The sequence below is a fragment of the Euprymna scolopes genome, chromosome 36, assembly GCF_053919585.1.
Source record: "Euprymna scolopes isolate OS-2025 chromosome 36, ASM5391958v1, whole genome shotgun sequence".
Lineage (NCBI taxonomy): Eukaryota > Metazoa > Mollusca > Cephalopoda > Sepiida > Sepiolidae > Euprymna > Euprymna scolopes.
This window is the reverse complement of record NC_136517.1, coordinates 36,962,597-36,984,123: the sequence shown is the minus strand read 5'-3', so window position 1 is coordinate 36,984,123 and position 21,527 is coordinate 36,962,597. Positions and strand designations below refer to the sequence as shown.

At 32.6% G+C, this 21,527-nt stretch overlaps 1 protein-coding gene across 1 annotated transcript in view; it reads right to left on the bottom strand.

The window, feature by feature from the left end:
* Window positions 1-21,527, bottom strand: part of LOC145260422 (serine/threonine-protein phosphatase PP1-beta catalytic subunit) — a 174,076-nt gene that overhangs the window by 74,636 nt on the left and 77,913 nt on the right. The window contains exon 3 of the mRNA XM_080118407.1: window positions 14,175-14,405. Within this exon, the coding sequence (XP_079974533.1) occupies window positions 14,175-14,405 (231 nt within the window). The remainder of the gene's footprint in view (window positions 1-14,174; window positions 14,406-21,527) is intronic.

Sequence of the window (21,527 nt, the reverse complement as noted above, 5' to 3'; positions counted from 1 at the left end):
CTATAAACCAATTGTTATTCAATCCTTTTAGTCATTGTACCAGATTCATGTGGATAATTTTAGTATGAATTTGTTGTTTTAAACTTATAGGCAATAATAACTAAAAAAAAATGAAATAAAATTTCTTAACACTTCTACCTTTTCATGGCTGACAAAGAGACAACATTCTAACCGTGGATTAAATGAAGAATTCAGTTTGAAATTCCGTGCAGATTCTCAAATTCGACAGAAAAGGTCTACATGTTTGGATTTTTTTCAGACTACTATACTCATCTTTAGTGTTATTTTCACAACGTTTCACTTGATGTAACCTCCAACCTTCTTCAAGTGTATCTTGTCCAACTCAGAAGTCTGCACTGAATTCTGAACAGAACTCTTATTTAATCCACATGGTAGCATGTTCTCGTTCTTTCAGCCATAACTGGGTAGAAACCCCCAAGTAATTCGCAGTTGTATTTTGAGTGTCACTCGCACTGAGGATTGAATCTTCAACCTCTAAAAGAGTGTAACTTACATTGGCCAAAACGTTGTGAAAATAACACTCAAGCTGAGAACAGTAGTCTGAATAATCCGAATAATACAAATTATCGATCGTCATCTCAAAAATTCAGAAATGTAAAAAAAAAAAGAAAAAAGTTCCAAAAGATACACTTGAAGAAAGTCAGAGATTAGATTGGTTGAAATGTTGAAAAATGATCAGCAAGACAAGAATAGTAATCCAAACAGTGAAATATTTTTAATAATTCTCACGCATGTGAAAGGAGTAGGAAACATGCAAGACTCTTGTTCCGTCAGTTATGGCAGCGTAGAAATCTTAGGAAAGTGAAACGAGTAGAAAACCAGATAGGATGACAATTTTTTTCCTTCCAGTTATTATCACTTGTAATAAAGACTAGTCTTTAGTAATGACTAGCGGTGGTCCCTGGCATTGCCCGGTTGTGTGTAGGTGGTGTAGTAAAGACCACCCTCCAAAAAAAAGTGGTAGATGGAGAAGGGGGTGGGGTAAAATAATAGTAGGAACACAGGTGGAGAGAGAGGTGTTGTTAAAAAATAAAAAGTGGTAGTAGGCAGGGAGGCAGACTCGTACCCATAACGCGAAGGAAGAACAAAAAAAAAAAAAAGTAACATCTTGACCAATGCATCCATGGCGCAAGTGGAAGTCGAAAGCGTTGAAATTAAGCATAGTCATCCCTACAGCGACGATGGCTTGCAAAATGTTGACGAAAAAAAAAACGACCCCTCCTTACACAAAACTACCTAGTTGAGGGTGAAGGAATGAATCTTTTTGGCCAATTTTTCGATATTTGTGGTCTGAAGGATTGAGCTTCAAAACGATACTGATCTTGTGAGGATCTATCGCATGTGTCGAAAGTTTTTGGCAAATATACAAGCACACACACACTGCTTTTATATATTAGACTAGTGGGGGTACCCTGCATTGCCTGGTGTTTGGAGGTGTAAAAGAAAAAAAAAAAAAATGTTAGTAGGGAGGGAGGCTTAAACCCATGACAAACCCGAAGACAGAAAAGAAAGTGAAAGAAAATGTGAGATCTTACCACTACACTACGTTGCCATAGCAAGTGAAATTGAAATTTATCAATGTCAATCAAAAAGTTGACTTGCTAGTAGGTGCAGAAAAGAACGTTGGCTGAAGGTCAGTTCAGCTTTCCGCCGTTTCATTTATTTGTTTGTTTACCCACAATGTTGGGGAAACCAAGCTCCCCAGAAAAGGGGAGAACTCTCAAATGAATAACAATTGTCCGATATGAAGGGGGTTCCCCATATTGATCAAAGCTTTCAAGACGTCCCCGCATGAACGGTTGCTGATGGCTTTGATTTTGATTAGTTTCGCTTTTATATGAAAAAGCCGAACAAACATGCAACAGAACGGAATAGCGTAAATTTTGTAAAAGTCCCTCAAATAAAAGATATAAACTATTTCCATTCGCAAATTGTAGATATTACAATCTAGGGAGTATATAAAAAGTTATAAAATATAGTAACCCCCCCCCCGAGAACCCCCATGAAAAAAGCCTTTGCTTGACATACAAAAACGCATGCGCCACTTTTGCCTTTTATATATATAAATTATTCTCAAAACCTTTATCCGTTGCACCATAGATCTATACGGACAATTCTAACATAAATAATACAGGTGGTAGGAGTACCTACAGAAGATAATAACTATAAAATAAAATGATATAAATAATAAAATAAGTGAAAGCAGTTTACAAATTTTCACACATCAATGTCAACAAATAGTTGCAGTTATAGCAGGGTCACTTCTAGTCTCATCCAATAATACATCTTTATCCAGCTACGTGTGTAGGTGTTATATATATATATATATATATATATATATATATATATATATATATAACACACACACAGAATTCACTCCCAGACTACTTAACCAACCATGAATTTTGAATTACAGCTGTTAGGTGCAAGTGGTCAAAATATGGGCTATATTTATTTTTGTTTATGCAAAAGGAGTAAAAAGGGGATGGCAACCCTTACTGAAAATTTACATACCTTTCGATCTATGTGAAATTTTTAATGGGTATCAGTCATCAATTAATATTCTCTAAATCTCAGTTTCTTATGCTTTTTTGTTTTTTTTTAATGGTTCATAGGGGGCACAAATCCTATTTAAAAATTCAAATATATCAGAATTTCATCAAATTTGATCAAAAGTCATTAGACAGCAATTAAGCAAAATTCCATGAATTTTAATATCTTCATTGGACTCTTTTAGGTGTAAGCTTGAAATTTAAAATATTTTCTATAATCAAAACCATATAATGGATTCTGATTAAAATTGTAATAAGGATAGTATTTAGACAAATAGATATAGCCTACATTTGGACCCCTTATGCATAGCAGCTGTGTTACAAAATTCATAATCATCTGTTAATTTAGGAATGAGTCTCATACATACAAATATATAAAACTATACATATTCCTAACTTTTTACACGCGTGTGTGTGTGTGTTGCAAGAAACCCATTAACTAGTAATCAAAGCAGGATTAACCGAAAACCGCAACTCACGACTGCTGCATATAATTGGTAACGATCTAAAGTTAAAACTCTATTCAGATTTTGTAGTTAAATTGACTACACAAAAACTAACATTAGTCATTCAACTGAAGATTACATAACGTCACAAGTCAAACATTCTTAGCATTGAGCCAGGGCAGAGTAGAAAAACAAATACTTATATCAAATAGGTTAGATGTAATCAAGAATATGAAGTAAGGAAAAATAAGTAGAAATGCTATATATACGTTTCCATCAAGATATTTTAGGAATGACCTCAATAAATTTAGGCCCTTTACGGTTTTTTAAGCAATGCTTACACCAAGCCTTGGTCATGTGTGTGTGTGTGTGTGTGTGTGTGTGTGTGTGTGTGTGAGATTATATATTTCTGTATATGTTAGGTAAGCAGTATGGGTTTATATATGTGTATGTACAGGATTCATTCCTAAATTAATTAATGGATCATTATGAATTTTGTAACATATAAGGGATCAAATGTGGGCTATATTTAGTTTAATTTAGTCTTATGCAAATGGGAGTAAAAAGCTAGTGAAAGCATTTCATATGAATTCAGATAACTCCGTTTTTATACAATTTTAAGAAAATATTAAACATCAATTAATATTACCCAAATTTCAGTTTCTTTGGTATATTTTAAAAAGAATTGTAAGGGGCACAAAATCTCATTTGAAAATTTGGTACTAGTGCAGAGAGTGATCCGGACGTAAATAATAACATTATTTAAAAAGCCATTCTTAACGTGGGGAGGGTGTTTTGTACCTATTCTGTACTTTAACCTTACAACTGAATAAAAAAAACATATCAAAACTTTAATTAAACTTGGAAATACGATTTAAAAAATAGCACGGATCACTCTCTGCATTAGCACCGAAAATTTTAATATTTCAGATTTACATTAAATTTAATCTATAAAGAAACAAACAGCAATTAAACAAGATTACCTGAATTTGAATTTATTCCTCCTTAAGCGTTAAATTTTAGATATTCCTTAAAATCAGAATCATGTAATGAATATGCGTGTATCACAGAATAAGTCTTAAGAGTAAGATTTTAATAGTATCATTAATCTAAAAGCTGTATATAATTCACATGTATATTATAAATAACGCTGTAAGGCGGGGCAAATATCGTAACCAGGAGCCGGAAAACATTGTATTCCACATCGTAATCTGAAAAAAAGAATGTATCCTAGGGCCATTGTATCCTGGGGTTCTACTATAATTATTATGTCAATTTTTTAATCTATTCCACCATGACTCATCAGAAGAATAGGAACTCATCAACTTAAAAAGAAAATAAAAAAATATTTATATATTTTTTATATATATATATATATATAGTCAAATTTTAGAGTTTAACCTTAGATAATTTTTAATACGAGATCATATATAAATAAAAAATCTACAAAAAAACAATAGGTTGACAATTCAGAGCGTTGTTTGCACCTATTTCAATATAAAATTGTTTGCATCTATATGTGACAATGGACATAACATGGATCCATTATTTGGAATCAAATTGGCAGTCAGCTGAGGGGACAGCAGTAAATGAAATCCATTCAAAACGACCAAACATACAAATATCAGCAGGCAAGGTTTTGGACATCATATTTTGGGATGCTTAGCAGCTGCATTCGAAAATTCATGATTAGTGTAGGAGTGAATCCTATACATAGAATATATATGGTACTTTCCAGGTGTTTACCTACTACTTGTTTTGGCATTTTTACAAACCATTTTTTTTTTTTCTGTGATACAATTTCTGATTATGTTACAACCAGAATACATTTTTTTTTGTTTTATTTTTTACCCAATACATTAAATTTTAAAGTGAGAGATCACTTTCCTATATAAAATTAATGTAAAATGATTACTCGTTCCTTGATCATCACCAATTTCTAGAAAGTTTCTGTGGAAAAGGAGTGTAACAAATTATTTTTATTTTATAACGGTAACAATTTTTTTTTTTTTTTTTTTTTTTTTTGTCAAATTTCTACATTTCCAAAGTACTTGTTTTGAATAGCATGCAAGTGATATTAGTTTCGGTTTTTGGCTCAGCAGTTTCTGTAAAGCAGTGAATTCACATTCACTTAAATTAAAACAATTTCAGCCTTGATAGAGTTCAAAATAGACTTTGTTGCCTAATAGGAGATGCCCTTTTCTCTTCCCTGCAACCTCTTTCTCACAGAAGAGACGATGCAAGCCTGTCTCTGCTTTATCATTATTTTTATGGCAAGTGCTCGTCTGAGCTCCAACCTATGGTCCTCCCTCGCCAAACTTTCACAAGAAACACTTGTCTAACTAAAAACACTATCAATAATTTCCCCTACTCTTTATCTGTGCCTAAACCTAAATATAGATTCCATGAATAAAGTCTCTTTCTTAGAACTGCACGCCTGTGGAACTGAACCCCGAATGTTTGCCCATACAATAGAAACTGGTGAAAAAAAAAAACACTAAAAGTCTTATAAAAATGAATACAAAACAAAAAATTTTAAACTAAAAAAACAAAAACAAAAAAAATCACTTGCGCACTATTTTGCACAAATTCCAAAAAACAAAAATAATTGGCAATGATAAGTTTCTACCACTCCCCCTCACACACAAATAGGCCTACAGCCGACCCCACCTCATCCCTAAAAAAAAGGTGACTACATAACATTAAAATTAATATTATTTTCACTTGTGTACTATTCTGTCCAAAAAACCGTGATAATCTGGAAGTGGGGAATCATTTTATGTTCAATTTGTACAGGAAAGTGATGCCCAACTCTAAAATTTAAAATATTAGCTAAAAAAAAAAAAAAAAAAAAAAACAGATCCAGAACGAATGCAAGTGATCGAATGGCGCAAGATAAATCTTTAATTTTTTTTTTGTATCGAAGAGGCGATATTAATCTTTGAATATCATATGATACACAATAGTTTTCATCGCTGCCTCCATTCAGTCTCAAAAGACAATGGATACCCCCTGTAAGGGTAGCTGCATGTGTAATTATGAGGCAAGGATTATACAATCACTAATCACACCTCTCCTGATTCCACACTACTCGAGTCTGGCAAGGAGGAGTCCAGGATGACTCGAAACAATGTAGAGATAAGCAGATAGTACCTGAAATTCCCAAATAGTCACCCATTTTAATTCTGACCAGGCTCAAAGATACTTAACTTTGGTGATCTAATGGGAACTGGTGTGTTAACGTGATTATGCCTTATACTTTTATCTTTAAAGGCGTTGCATTTTTTTTTCATTTGCAGATTGTTGATATATATATATTTTTTTTTTTTTTAATCGATTTTTTTTTTCTTTTTTCCCAAACTTTTATTTTTTGTATTCCAAACAAAGTCAAGTAACTCTGTATTGACAGGAATTCTTACATCAAACTTCAAAAACCTGTACTGCATTTCCAACTGAAGACTGTTTGATACAGGTTCCTCAAGTTTGAAGAAATGAACCTAAAAAATGTCAGAGGTTACATAGTGAATATACTAAAGATAAGAACAGAATCCAAATTCTACAAATTATCAATCCTCATCCGAAAAATTCTGAAACTTGTTTTTAAATGAGATAGTATTTTTAGATTTTAGTAAATTTAGATTAGATTTAAAATTAGATTTTATGACATCTTGTTCACACTCCTATATGGAAGTGAAACTTGGCATCTCAAAATCAACCAAGAGAGGGAATTAGATGTGTTTGATTCCAAGTATCTTAGAAGGATTTTAGAGATCAAATGGAGCGATCGAATTACCAACCAAGAAGTCAGAGACCACATTAAGCAACAGGTAGTATTGTCAATTTATACACAATATCTAGGCTGGCTTGGACATACACTAAGATTTACTCTAGAATTAATTACCAATCAGGTGTTCCAAGTGAAATCTGATGGCAAAAGAAGGCTAAAAATGAACTGGAAGCAGACAATCAAGAGAGATTTGATTGCATGGGAAGAAACTGGAGGGATGCTATTGGATCTTGTTTCAGATTGAAAATGACGGTATATTTTGATTGCCTCAGGCGGAAGTTTCTCCGAGTCTAATAGTATTTTTACAGTAATGTTCATTACCGATTAAAACATTAAAAAAAAAAAAAAAAGTATTTATCTAAAAAATGTAATAAAATCCATTAGAGTGTTGACAAAAATAAAAAAAGCAGTTGGATTTTTTAATCTGGTTATTGTTTATTTGTGAGCCTTTTCAGCATGTCCCTACAAAGAACAAAATGAAATGTCCACAAGAACTTGTAGACAGATAAGATGAACAAAGATGATGTGACGCTGGTCAATATAACCCAGATGAACAATAATAAAAAAAAAAGAAACATAAGCAATATTCTTTCAACTGATTGTCTTGGAACCCCCTTCCTCTCCCAAGATAAAAACAAAAACTGTCTTAAACTGTTTCTTGGAAGTTTTACTAATTTATAAGAGAACTGCAGCAGCATTTTTTTTTTTTTTTTTTTTTTTTAGCTTAACCTTTTATGGTGACTTTTAAAAGAAATCAAAATGCCAGTTAATACCAATCCCAAAATGTGCTATCTCTTTGGGATAAGGTGGGAGGAGAAGTAAGGCTGATGGAATGTGAAGCTTTTGTGCATTAGATGCAAGGCCTGTACTGTATTGAATGAGTAACTTATATACATATTTTATATATATATATATCCCTGTGTCTGTTTTACAAGTACTTTAATGGAATGTGCTCTGACAAATTCATTGCACTTGTATCCCCTCCCCTCTATGTACATGCACCAGACAAACCTATCTAGTAGAAAAATCCTTAACTGTAGAACATTCTACTCTAATAGCTTCTTCCCTCAGATTGCTAGACTTTGGAATTCCTCCCTGCTTCCTACTTCCCTGACTAATGATATGCAGAAGTTTAAATGTAACGTGAACAGACATCATGCTCATCTCCTCACATAGTTCCCAGTAAACATGGTCTCAAATAGTAGCTCCTTATCTCCACGTGGCAGTATGACTTGTTTGAGGTTGACATGAATAAAAAAAATTAAAATATATACTATACCAAAAAAAAAAATTAAAACATATACTATACCAAAAAAAAAAAATTAAAACATATACTATACCAAAAAAAAAAATTAAAACATATACTATACCAAAAAAAAAAATTAAAACATATACTATACCAAAAAAAAAAAAAATTAAAACATATACTATACCAAAAGAAAAAATTAAAACATATACTATACCAAAAGAAAAAATTAAAACATATACTATACCAAAAGAAAAATTAAAATATATACTATACCAAAAAAAAAAAAATCAAAATATATACTATACCAAAAAAAAAAATTAAAATATATACTATACCAAAAACAAAATTAAAATATATACTATACCAAAAAGGTAACATGAGCAATCCCAAAACCCTTATTTTGTTAGCTACTATTGTAACACTGTTGTTGGATGTAACGATGATGATGGCAGTGATGACACTGATGATAATGATGAAAAGAGCATTGTTAGAAAAGGTTGTTATGGTATCAATTTAATAAAAGTACACACGCTTATTTATGGATATTGATAAAGAAGAAATCTGTTTTCTTTCATGATAATTTCTGTTAACATAAACGACCATTAAAAAAGAACATTATATTGGACGTCACGTTTACAGCTAAAGATATCTAAAAAAAAAAATAAAATAAATAAATAAATGTCAGAAATGGTGCCTTTCAGCAATTTGACAAGTTCATCCGAATAGGTCACCTATGTCAAGAAAAGCAGTTAACAAAATTCTAGATGGTCAAAAATTATTATTGGGTCACCCAAAATATAGTGAGAAACACACTGCTTGATGCAGGAAGAGCCACTTGATTTGAGTCCCACTCTGCTCTAAGCACTGAATCTATACTGTGCAGAAACAAGCTCCAGAATTTAGGGTTATTCGCCATAACTTTACTAATAGAAGCGGCAAGTCCCCAAATATTTGCATCTTCAGTCAGAGACTTATAAATGATCAGAGTTTTATAACTTTCAGTGAATAATTATTTTTTTTGTTTATAAGAAAAATGATCATTGGTTTTTCTTTATTTGTTGATTGCCTGTCAAATTGAAGGTGCAGTTGATTTCAGGTCTACTCTAATGCATAAACTGTGAAGAGACAGACCAAGCCGTTGTGAGGAAAGCACAAAGTTGAAGCGACATACAGCCGGCTAAAGTAAATACTGTTGCCACATAGAGTTAGGGTCATGCACATTTGTGTGTTCCGAGCATCTGAGCAGTATTTTACAGTGACCAGTGAAGGTCTGGTCACCCTTGAAGGGTCCACCACTAGACAAAGTAAAAAGTGTAGCCACCAGGACTTAGGGATAGTGCACATTTTCTTACCCGTGTGTACAACAAGGATCCGCCCAGAGTTGTGTTACACTATACCAAGGATTTCATTCCTTTCCAAGGATCACTCCGCTTACTCTTGATCCTCACCTCATAATGCAAAGTGTTTAAGCAAGGGAACACTAAGTACCATTTCTTTTAAGTCTTTCACAAGATTCAACCAAGGATTGAATCCTAGTCTTCATGCCCATTATACAAAATGGGCTGATGAAGCTGACCATTATACAAAATGGGTTTGACAAAGCTGACCATTATACAAAATGGGTTTGACAAAGATGACCATTATACAAAATGGGTTTGACAAAGATGACCATTATACAAAATGGGTTTGATGAAGCTGAATTAATTAATGCTTATTTCAGTAAGGCTCTTTTTGCATGTATTTCAATCATACAAAATACATGCTAAAATATTTCATTTTTGGGATAGAGTTTCTTTCCATCACTCATCCTCTTTCACTGTATGTTTTTTTTTTAAACACCTCAATTTTTATACAACGCCTATCACTCTTGCTTCCCCCACTCTCCGTCTGTCTTTAAGTAAAAAAAATAATAAATCTATAAAACAGGAGATTAGAATATTACTTGATAAATAAAAGGAAATATCACTGTAGCAATAATACTATTTAACCTGCAGTTTTAGAGAAAGGAAAAAGGATAGATATAGCAAGCAGAAAGGAACTATTTGGGGATTTTGCCATTATTATTATTATTTTTTTTTTTTTATTTAATTGGTTTTACAAACTATGTCTGTCTGTCTGTCTGTCTGTGTGTGTGTGTGTGTGTGTTTTTTTTTTTTACTTGTGACACGTTGTTAGATTGCAACCACTACCCTTATTTATTTAACTTGGATTTTTTTTTTTTTTGAAAATTCATAAAGTGTGACATCTTAAGACATAAAATACAAATATTAAGCCTATCTATATATTACTTTTATGAATAATATTAAAGTAAAGAGATAATTTTGCTATCTAATTTGTATTTAGGTTATAGTGTCTAGAAATATATTACGTAAATTAAATTGCAGAATAAATCCATTAAGAAACAATGCTGAAGAAAAAAAAGTGATTCATTTCTAATTGCTGAAAGAGGTATTCAAACATATCAGAAAGCACTTGAATCAACATACAGTAAAAAAGGATAAGAGAAATATAAAAATTGCCAAGTGAAAGATAGGTGACTTGTTCAGTTAATTATAAATTACAGCTAATTAAAATTAAAATGAAATTAAAAAAAAATTAATCCCAGAATTAAGAAATATTTTAGCATCTATTTTGCATGATATAGTAAAAAAAAAAAAAAAAAAAAAAAAAAAAAAAATCCTTTAGAAAAATTTTGATTTACTTGACTTTGAGACTAAATCATTTTTTTTTCCAAATAAAATCTTTGGTGCAGATCTGTCTCGTTCACGGGGAGCAACAGATTTATACATGCTCTGTTATATCTTAAACATCAAACTTCTGATTTCAAAAGCATTGGTATCCATAAAGAATAGTAAATATTTGCAAAAGCGTACATTTTTTCCAGAGATCAGCCCAGTATCCAAGAAAACTCCTAGACTAAATGAGATATTATGGTGACTAAACCCCATCGAACGGATACCGAAATACTTAGTTCATTGCACCTTATCGTAACAAAGATCCATACAAAATTGCAGCCACATCAGTTTAGTAGTTTCCAAGAAAACCTGGAATGGACAGACAGAAACGCTAAGAGAAGTATAGAACAGATATTGACAAAATAAGTTCAACGCTTGGAGCAAGAGTGCAGAAGAGTCCTCATTAATTCCTGAAAAATACTTGTTGCGAAAAAAGGGGCCTTAAAAGACGATAAATTATTCCAATATTCTCTTTACTCACATATCCTTTTATCCAATCAATGCTAAGCAAATACTGTGAGGCCCCACTCAAAAAATTGTAAAAAATAAAATGTGCAATACAATATGATGGGATAGGCACAAACGGATATATAGTTCTAGATTAAAACCTGGGCAATACCGGATCTTCCCGAATAATTTCTAAAACTTTATCTTGATAGAAAAAAAAAAAATGTCCAAATACATGCTTTTGAATTTCATATAACATCCATAAATGTTGCTCCCCCCCCCACCTCCCTTCATCATATGATTACTAGAAACATGATGGATGAAGGGACCCCCTTTACACTTTCCAAATATTAGCTTAATTACACAAAGATCTCCACAGGCACATTGCCAGGCTGTAGTATGTTCTTCCAATAAAAAAAAAAAAAAAAAAATAGTACTAATCTGGCAAGGGGCCACACACATAAAAAAAAGAAAAAAAGATGGTAAGTAAAAGCTTGATCTTTGCATTCCATTCCAAGCAAAACTCTCCACCCTCTCCTTGAACTCAATCTCTCATTTAACAACGGATAAACAGGCTAAATGGTTAAACCAGGGAGTAAATTATAGAATCCTTGTGGATGGTTTAAGTAACAAAATCCAGGTGTTATTTTGTATATTTGTTTCTTATAACCTTTAATTTCCTCCTACCCAGGGGGCAAACCTGTGCTTAGCAGCAGCACTATATACTAAATCACTAGGGATGCTTAATTAGAGAAGGCCTAGTGATCTACTTTAGAAAAAATGGAAATAAATTTATAAATAAATTCTCTAAAAAATATCACATCAACCAGGGTTCGCCTTAGCATAATTTACTCCATGACCGTTTGGCTATGAGAAAAGTGTAGTATATGTTCTGATACTACACTTAATCTTTTATTTCCTCAGTTAGTTAAGGACAATCCTTCTAAACTGAGGTAATTAAAAAAATTTTTGTCCCAAACCAGAGTGCCCCTTTGCAGGAACTGTTTTTCTTTCTCCCAAAAAACTTTTAAAAATCCACCTTTTGTCTAACTCTGCTCATATGAGGGGAGGGGGGCAATTAAATAGGTACCCTTCTTTTTCTGAATAAAGTATGATTCGACGGTAATGTCACAAAATACGGTTTGTGGGTGATTTGAGAAAAATAAGTGTGTAGACATACAAAATGTTTCTTATCTTAACATTATTATATGAGGACTTGTTTTGAGTAAAAAGTTCATTTATTTTATCCATCTAAGCAAGACGATTAAAATGTATAAACATTTTAATTGTGTAACAATCAAAATGGCTGCCACCTTGACCTTGCAATTAAAAACCAAGATCAAATGAAACAGAATGAACCGAAGCAAAGATGACAAGTCAGAAAATGACAATTTAAACAATTTTTATGTATGTAGAAAAAAAAACAAAAAAACATGCAAATAATTTAAACAATTTTTATTTAAAAAAAAAAAGGTTTTAATTTAAAATAAAAATTGTTTAAAAACCGTTTGGTTTATTTTTCATGTTTCTTGCATTTTTTCTACATATGTAAAAATAAAAGTTGTTTAAATTGTCATTTTCTGACTTGTCAGCTTTGCCTCGGCTCGTTCCGTTTCACTATCTTGGTTCTGGATTGCAAGATTAAGGCTGCTACTCGCTCTACAAAATTGTGGATGAAGAAATGAGTGGTTCGTACTTTTCCCAACTGTATAATTGTGCAATTAAACGCGGTATAATTGATTCTATCATATTAATTATAATAAAGATGAGAGTGACCAATAGCAAAAAAAAAAAAAGAAAAAAAAAGAAAAAAGGGATTAATAAATTTTATGAAGGTCGAGATACATCTCTCCCATCCCCTAAGAGAAAGGGCAGTGTAAAAAAAAACAATTTCCTTCCTAAACAACTCCAAAATACAGCAAAATAGCTAAACAAAAAAAAAAAAAAAAAAAAAGAAAAATACAAACATGAAAAAAATACAAAAAAAAAACACAGAAGACAAAAAATATGGAAGAAATAATATGAAAAAAATATTAAATAAAAAAGAAAAACAGTATGAACAAAAAAATATGGGAGAAAATAAAAACAAATGTGGAAAAAAAAAAAGAAAAAAGATGTTTATGAATTTTTGAGATGAGGATTGGTTGTATACTTGGGACCTCTATTTAGTCATGGCTGACAGAACAAGAGCACGCTTCACAGGGGTGAAGTAAATAAAGGATTCCTGAGTTCGACAAGATACACTTGAAGAAGATTGGAGGTTACATCGAGTGAAACGTTGTGAAAATCACACTCAAGATGAGAACAGTAGTCCGATGAATCCAAATAAGAAAAAAGATAGCCAGAAAAAATAGTGGGGGATGCCCTTTTCTCTTCTCTGCAACCTCTTTCTCATAGAAGAGATGTTGCGAGCCTGTCTCTGCTTTATTGTTACTTTCATGGTAAGTGCTCATCTGAGCTCTAATCTATGCTCCCCCGCCCTTGCCAAACTTTCACGAGAAGCACTCATCTAGCTGAAAACACTATCAATAATTTCCCACCACTCTTTATCTGTGCTTAAACCCAAACATGAGCTTCTTTCTTAGAACTGCACACCTATGGAACTCTCTTCCATTTGCCTGCTTTCCAGCTGACTATAACATGGTCGTCGTCGTCAAGTCCAATATAAACAAGTTCTTGATGAGCTGTTCCTCTTAAGTAATCCAATTTATCAAATTTCCACTACTAACAATTACGACATTGTCCTATTGATCACTGTACACTTATTAACCCTTATCCTCAAGTGGCTTCTGTGCCTCGATAAGCGGTGACTCCTTTGTAAACAAAAAAAAAGCAAATACATTAAGCATTTTTTTTAAATGGTAAAAAAATAATTTAAAAAAATAAAAAATACAAAAAAAAACAAAAAAAAAAACAAAAAAAAAAAACAAAGCTTACATTCATCGTAAAATCCATAAATCCTGTTGATACTGGCACATTCATGGTTGCCTCGTAATAGGAAGAAGTTCTCTGGGTATTTTATTTTGTATGCTAGAAGTAGACAAATTGTTTCCAATGACTGTTTGCCTCTGTCTACGTAATCCCCCAGGAATAGATAATTGGCATCTGGAGGGTAACCACCGTACTCAAACAATCGCAGCAAATCGGAATATTGGCCGTGGATGTCACCTGCAACAAAAAAAAAAAAAAAAGAAAAAACCGAACATTTTTTATAGGAAACTAAAGCATTTTTCATTTTAACAGAAACAAGAAATTTCTTAACAATTTAGCAAATATTTTACAGAAACAAACGTCAGAAAAAGTTTTAAACAGATACATTAAAAATAACTTCTAAGAGTAGTTGTAAAAGTTATTTTGGGTTTAACAATGCTATGATTTTCCTTTTTCTGTTCCAGTAGACATAATATTCTCCTCGACCCATTCTTCACAGGAAAGAGAGCAGCTGTCATATGGTCTGCTAGCAACTTCCCGTCTAATACGTAATATCCCGACACATAGCCCTAATTCTAATGTTTTAGCTTTTAATGGAAATTTCCAGTTTTTTGCTTACTAACCTAATGTAAGGCTCTATGGACAAATTTATCTTTAGTTATATTTTCGTTTACTAGCCAAAGCCACGTGATTTTTAGAATGTGACATCTTCATTGTGTGACGATTATGTACATAAAATTTTTTCTGTATTTTTTTTAATAAGTGTAATTTTAATTATACAAAAAATTTTCTGTTGATACTTGAAAGTATAAACATTCTAATTTCTTCAGATGTTTTTTTTTTTTAATGTACATTATTCTATTAAATTTTTATTGTTTAATTAACTTTTTTTTTCTTTTTTTTTTTTTTTTTTAATAAAATCAACAAAGTTGAAAAGATATTTTTCGCTCAGTAGTGAGCTTTGGAAGATTCTCAGTGAAAGAAATGCAATCACCAAAAGACAAGTGTTTCATTATTTCTAGTTGCCACTTTTGAAAAATCACTCGCAATGTAAAGCCCTGAAATGTAGAAATTTCCGTTGTTTAACCTCATTGTAATGTTGTCTCCTCGTTCTTTACTGGTCCTTAAATTGAAAAGGTGTTGCAATGAAAATAAAAATATGAAAACAATTTATATATCTTTGCTAGTAAAATGTCGACATTCTTTTTTGTACATACTTTTTATTGTTACTGGAAATTCCCCAACCCCAAGCTGGGGAAGTAAAAAGCGTTTTTATTGACAAGTCTTCTCCAATGTTTTTTTTTGTTTTTTGATCTTCTCTCAACCGATGACATACGTCAATTGTTTTTGACAAATTTCCCTGTTGACATACTTCAAAATAAAAGCAATACAGTGCTTACAATTTCAATTATCTCAACCTTGCGATTATCAAAAGTCATCATATTCCAAATTTCATATCTACATGCACCTATGGTGTACATTCCATTACCATCTAACTTATAATACTTGTTTATTATCCTGCTTTCTCCAATCATCCAAGAGTAATCTTGTTATATTATTTTTACACACACGTGTTTCTAATCTTACTTATATTTTCATATGAGGTACTTGGTCACGCAAAATTATCTTCAGGATACATTGTAATCTATATATATAAAAGGCAAAATGTGTGTGTGTGTGTGTGTGTGTGTGTGTGTGTGTGTGTGTGTGTGTGTGTGTGTGTGTGTGTTAGTGTGTGTGTGTGTTAGTGTGTGTGCGTGCATTTTTTCTGTATGTCTGGCAAAGGCTTTTTTCACCGGGCTTCTCAGTCGGCTCACTCCTTAAAACTTTATACAAGGTCTAAATCATAATATTTACGACGAGTTATGACCGGGGGGTCGCATCTATTTTTATTTTTTAATTTTACGCACTATTTTCAAGATTTTTTTCGATCACTGCGTCTTCGTTAAGCTTTTCAGTATAAAAAAAGTGAATGATGGGGCAAGGGAAACAGTAACTGGCTTGAGCGCAAATCATGTGATGTTCGACCATAATAATGTCAAACATCACGCGACTTAACTTTCTCGCACCTGTCAATTTCACTTTATAAACCTTAAATTTAGACAGCTTTCACTTCCTCTCCCCTCGTGGCCGATATGGTTAGGTATCTGGGTTTTTTCCCCCCTTTCGTTTCCACCTTCGTGTCAAGGCTTCGGGTTCGTGCCTACCGTCCTACTTAAACTTTTTTTTTTTTTTTAGACCTCCAAACACCTGGCCAACGGTTTTTTTTTTTTAACAGGATTGTTTTGATCTAACCTCCCCACCCCCACAACACACACGCCTCTAAACACCTGGACAACACCGGGTATCCCCGCTAGTCATTTGATAAAGAAAACTTCCAATAACTTTGATGCTGTGATTGTACAGGATCCATGCAGCTGTTTCGGAGATACATTCCTATCTGCTCCTCTCATTGGCAACTGCAATTCTGCCAGATTTTTTTTTTATCTTAATTCTGATTATTCCAAGGCATAGATGGATAAATACACAAAAAAAAAAAACTTAAAGTGCTATTACAAATGTGGCATGCATATATATCAGCACTTTAACATGGAGATTTTTTTTTTTTTTTAACAAACATTAGTATTCATTTATTTTCTAAAAGATATAACTAGTTAGTCGAGTTGTTCTCATCTTAAAGATGGAAAAGTCGAATGAATTATGCATGAGCAACTTGACCACTTATGCATTGATTGGTGAGGCAATCAATTGCATGAGCTCCTAGTTGAATTTAAATCCTTAAACGAAGTTGCTTATAAAAACATCAGTTTAGAAAGAAAATAAATCTGCTTGATTCAAGATATCTACACTACCACATGAAACTACTCTTAAACTGGAATTTTAGGGAGATATCAATCATACCAGTTATTATAGGTGCTCCAGGGCTTACGAAGAAGAACCTGAAGTCCTACCTAACTAATATTCCTGGTGAACCAAGTGCAAGAGAGATCCAAACAATTGCACTTAAGGGAACAGCGAGGATACTAAAAAGAGCTCTCAGCAGCAGCTACAATGAAAATCCTACAGGAATACTTTGCCATGCTAGATGAGACCCAATCATTGCCATTACTAACAACTACGAAGGAGCAACTAATCACCAGCATCACCATAAACTGCTATTTTCATAGCATCTTTCCTGATACTCCATAAAGCCACCATTTTCACATAAATTGACCATTGTTGCCACATCAGAGCTCAACCCACTAGTCTATCTCTTCCATAGAATAAAAAAAATTTAAAAATCTTTAACCTAATAGTTCTTGCACTGTCTACCAACCTTCAGCCTCTGTCCCATCGCCATAATGTTGCATCCCTGTGCTTGTTTTACAAGTACTCACACAGAATGTGCCCCAAAGAAAATACTGCTTTTGTACACCTCCAATGAAAATATCACTGAGGACTAACAGCAAAATCTCACCCTTCACTGTAGAAGTCCCCAGATGCCAGAAAATTTTCTACTTTGGAATTTCTTCCCTGCTTCCTGTTTTCCCAACAGTATGAATGTGGAGAAATTTAAAAGTAATATGGATAAACATCTGGATGTACAACTCCTACCTACTTAGGATATCCTCCCCCTTCCCTTTAAACCCAGCCCTTAATCACATTAACTCACTATGTCTTTAGTGGTAAATATGCCTTATATGAAATGAACATAAGTAATTAAAAACAAAAAAAAAAAAATGAAAAAAAAACAACTTTCCATGTACATAACACTCAATAAAAACTCCGACCACGGTATTTAATTGTTTATTGGACGATTCCCTCTTAATTGAACTTTCCATATATACATACACACACACAATGCACACACACATATATATATACACATATACACACATTCTTTTATGTTTGCAGTGTCTTAAAATTGCGACAACATCAAAGACAAAATTCTGTGCAGATTCCGGAGTTCGATATGATACACCTAAAGAAGACCGGAGGTTATTAATCTTCATCTAAAAAATTCACAAACATAAGATTTTAATATGACTAAAACTGGATAAATTATGCAAAATAATCACAGCTTTTCTTTCTTAGAGATAATACTAATCTCTTAGTCCTCATTTTCTTTTAATAAGTGACCACTCAAGCATAAGGATTAATGAGATTGCCAGTTGGATGATGAACAAAATTGGCAAGATTGGAAATGATGGGTGGAATTGGAAGTATTTGATGACTTAAAAGAACGGTTCAACAAATATTTGCTAACATTGGACTTTAAAACAACTATGCTGTAGTCAGACGAGAATTACTCTCTAGTACTGCGTTTCACAAATGGAACGTTTTTGGAAAAAAAACTTTATTCGTGGTACTTCGGCTTAGTTTTGGGTTCAGAGGGAGAAAATCCTCTTTGCAGTGTAACTAAGCTATGAATGTTTCACAGGGGATGTGGGGCAGAGATCTAAGCACATTCAAATACTTAGCATGGTTAAAATAATAGAGTTAAGACTAATAATGTATGAACTTTGAAGTTAAAAAAAAAATATATATATATATATATATATATATATATATATATATATATATATATATCAGTATCTTCTTTGGTAAGCAAACTTCATGGTTGCATTCTTTTCTTTTTTTGATTATTTTGGGAGTTACTTCTTGTGCAATTATTTATGGCATATTTTTTGGGAGGGATTGTTTTTTTTTTTTTTTTTTGTTTCTCATTCTTTTCAGTAGAGTCCCAATCCTTAATTCTTATGCATTAAATAGTTGGGGTACAACACTCCCAATAAAAATCAAACAGACTCACCAAAGAGTTACTTATGGAAAATCAATTACAACTCGCTACCGGTGCTAGATCTAGTTTTTAGCAAGAAAAAATATATATATATACTAGCAGTTTCACACGGCTTTGCTCAGGCCCTATGTACTGTTCATAACTTTATGTGCCTATATATATTAAGAAGTGTGAATATGTACGGTAATGCCTTCTATATAATAGGCTTCCTTAACTACCATAGAGAAAAGTTAGTAGAGACTGCAGATGTTAAATATTTTAAAACTTTGACCCTAATTTTGACCCCCTGAACATTTATTGTTTTGGACTGAAATTAAATTAAAATGGTTGACCCATGTCCAAGTAACCTACATCTAAAATTTCAAGTGTTTAGACCCAAAATTGGCGGAGGAGTTTGGTAGAGTCTGCAAAGGTTAACTTTGATCTCTTGCCAGCCAAATTCTCTCCCCAAAACTGATTAAAAAGCTTGCTGCGTGTCTGAATATCCTTTATGTAAAATTTCAAACATTTAGACCCAAAATTGGCTTAATAGTTTGCTAGAGACCGCAAAGGTAGAATCTCTTGAACTTTGACTCCTTGGAAGCCAAATTTTCAGAAAAAAAAAAAAAACCATTAAAAAGCTTGCCCTATGTCTGAATACACTATGTAAAATTTCAAATGTTTAGACCAAAAATTGGCTGGGTAATTTGGTAGAGACTGCAGAGGTAAATTTTTTTAAAACTTTGACCCCAATTATGACCCCTTAACATTTCTTTTTTGGGGCTCAAATTAAATTATAAAGTTAGATCCATGTCCAAGTAACCTATATCCAAAATTTCAAGTGTTTAGACCCAAAATTGGCAGAGGAGTTTGGTCGAGTTCTCAAAAGTCAAATCACTGAACTTTGACCCCTTAACAGCCAAATTTCTGGCCGAAAACCGATTAAAAAGATTTTCCCCAAATCTCAAGTCTGTAGACCGAAGACAGAGTTAGTAGGTAGGGAAGTGTACACACAGACACACATTTTATATATATATATATATATATATATATATATATATATATATATATATATATATATATATACACACAGACTACCAATCAACATTTTGTAGTTTAAATGGTGGATTTTAATTGTAAACAAAAGCAGGGGAGATAAGTCAGTTTGTCATACAGAATTGGTCGCAAAGAATTGCTCCACATTAAAAACATGATAAAAGTAATTTGTTAAGTTTTTTTTTTTTTGTAATTATTTTTCTACTGGATCCTCTTTCATAATTTTTGGAATTTATACTTAATTTCCACCTAATACGTAAGTATATAATAGTGTTTTTATCTAAAATGCATTAGTTTAAGATCCTATTATTCTGCAATAGCACTGATGATTTTAACAATGTTAATTTTGGCAGTGTTTTGCAGGGAGGTGTCATCAACCTCCTATATCCGGGTTACTAAGAAGGGCATTACAATTTTATTTTTTCATCTCCACTCATAAAATTATGCATTACATACTAAACATTTCCTCCTTTTGTTAGCAAGAGACAACAGAGCACAGTTATTCCAGTACACCTAACACCCGAACAATTGGAGTAATGGTTGTTGACAAATTGCCAGGGGGCATTTTTGGCCTGATTCACATTGGCAGACAAATTTTTACCAACACATTTCAAGCCTAAGTACACTATTTAAAACTTGACATAAGACACACACACACACAAAAAAAAAAGGATTTAAATGGTTAATGTTTGCTTTGAATTTATTATAACTAGCTAGGCACTGGGAATGGCAGTTGAAGGATTGAGACCCTACTCAAAAGAATGAGGAACAAAAAACTATCCCAAAAAACATGCCATAAATAATTGCACAAGAAGTAACTCCCAAAATAATCAAAAAAAGAAAAGAATGCAACCATGAAGTTTGCTTACCAAAGAAGATACTGATTTTTTTTTTTTTTTTTTACTTTAAAGTTCATACATTATTAGTCTCTATTATTATTACCATGCTAAGTGTTTGACTGTGCTTTGATCTCTGCCCCATATCCCCTGTGAAACATTCATAGTTTCGTTACAACTGCAAAGAGGATTTTCTCCCTCTGTGTACCCAAAACTAAGCCGAACTACCACGAATAAAGTTTTTTTTGCAGATTTTTTCATTGAATGTCAAATTGATTCCACAATTTTGGACAAATTAAAATACCATGCAAGGTAAGAACTTTAGATCAGGGTTTCTCAATACAGGTCCTCAGGCCCATTTTCAGTCTGAGAAATTTTAAAATTGACCTGGAGTGGACCCCAAGGAAAATATACAGCAGAGTGAAATTTTATAGTTTTTCTACTGATGTAGATTCATGAAATTACTGTAGTCTTTTTTTTTTTTTTTTTTTTTTTTTTTTTTTTGTTACATGGTAGTCACCACTTATCAAAGCCCGGAAGCCACTCGGGGATAAAGGTTATTGCGTGTACAGTAATCAATGGGATAATATCATAGTAATCGTTAGTAATAGAGATTTGATAAAGTGTCTTACTTAAGGGTGCGGTTTATCAGGAATTTGTTTATGTTAGACTTGAAGACATCCAAGTTGTAGTCAGGTGGGAAACAGG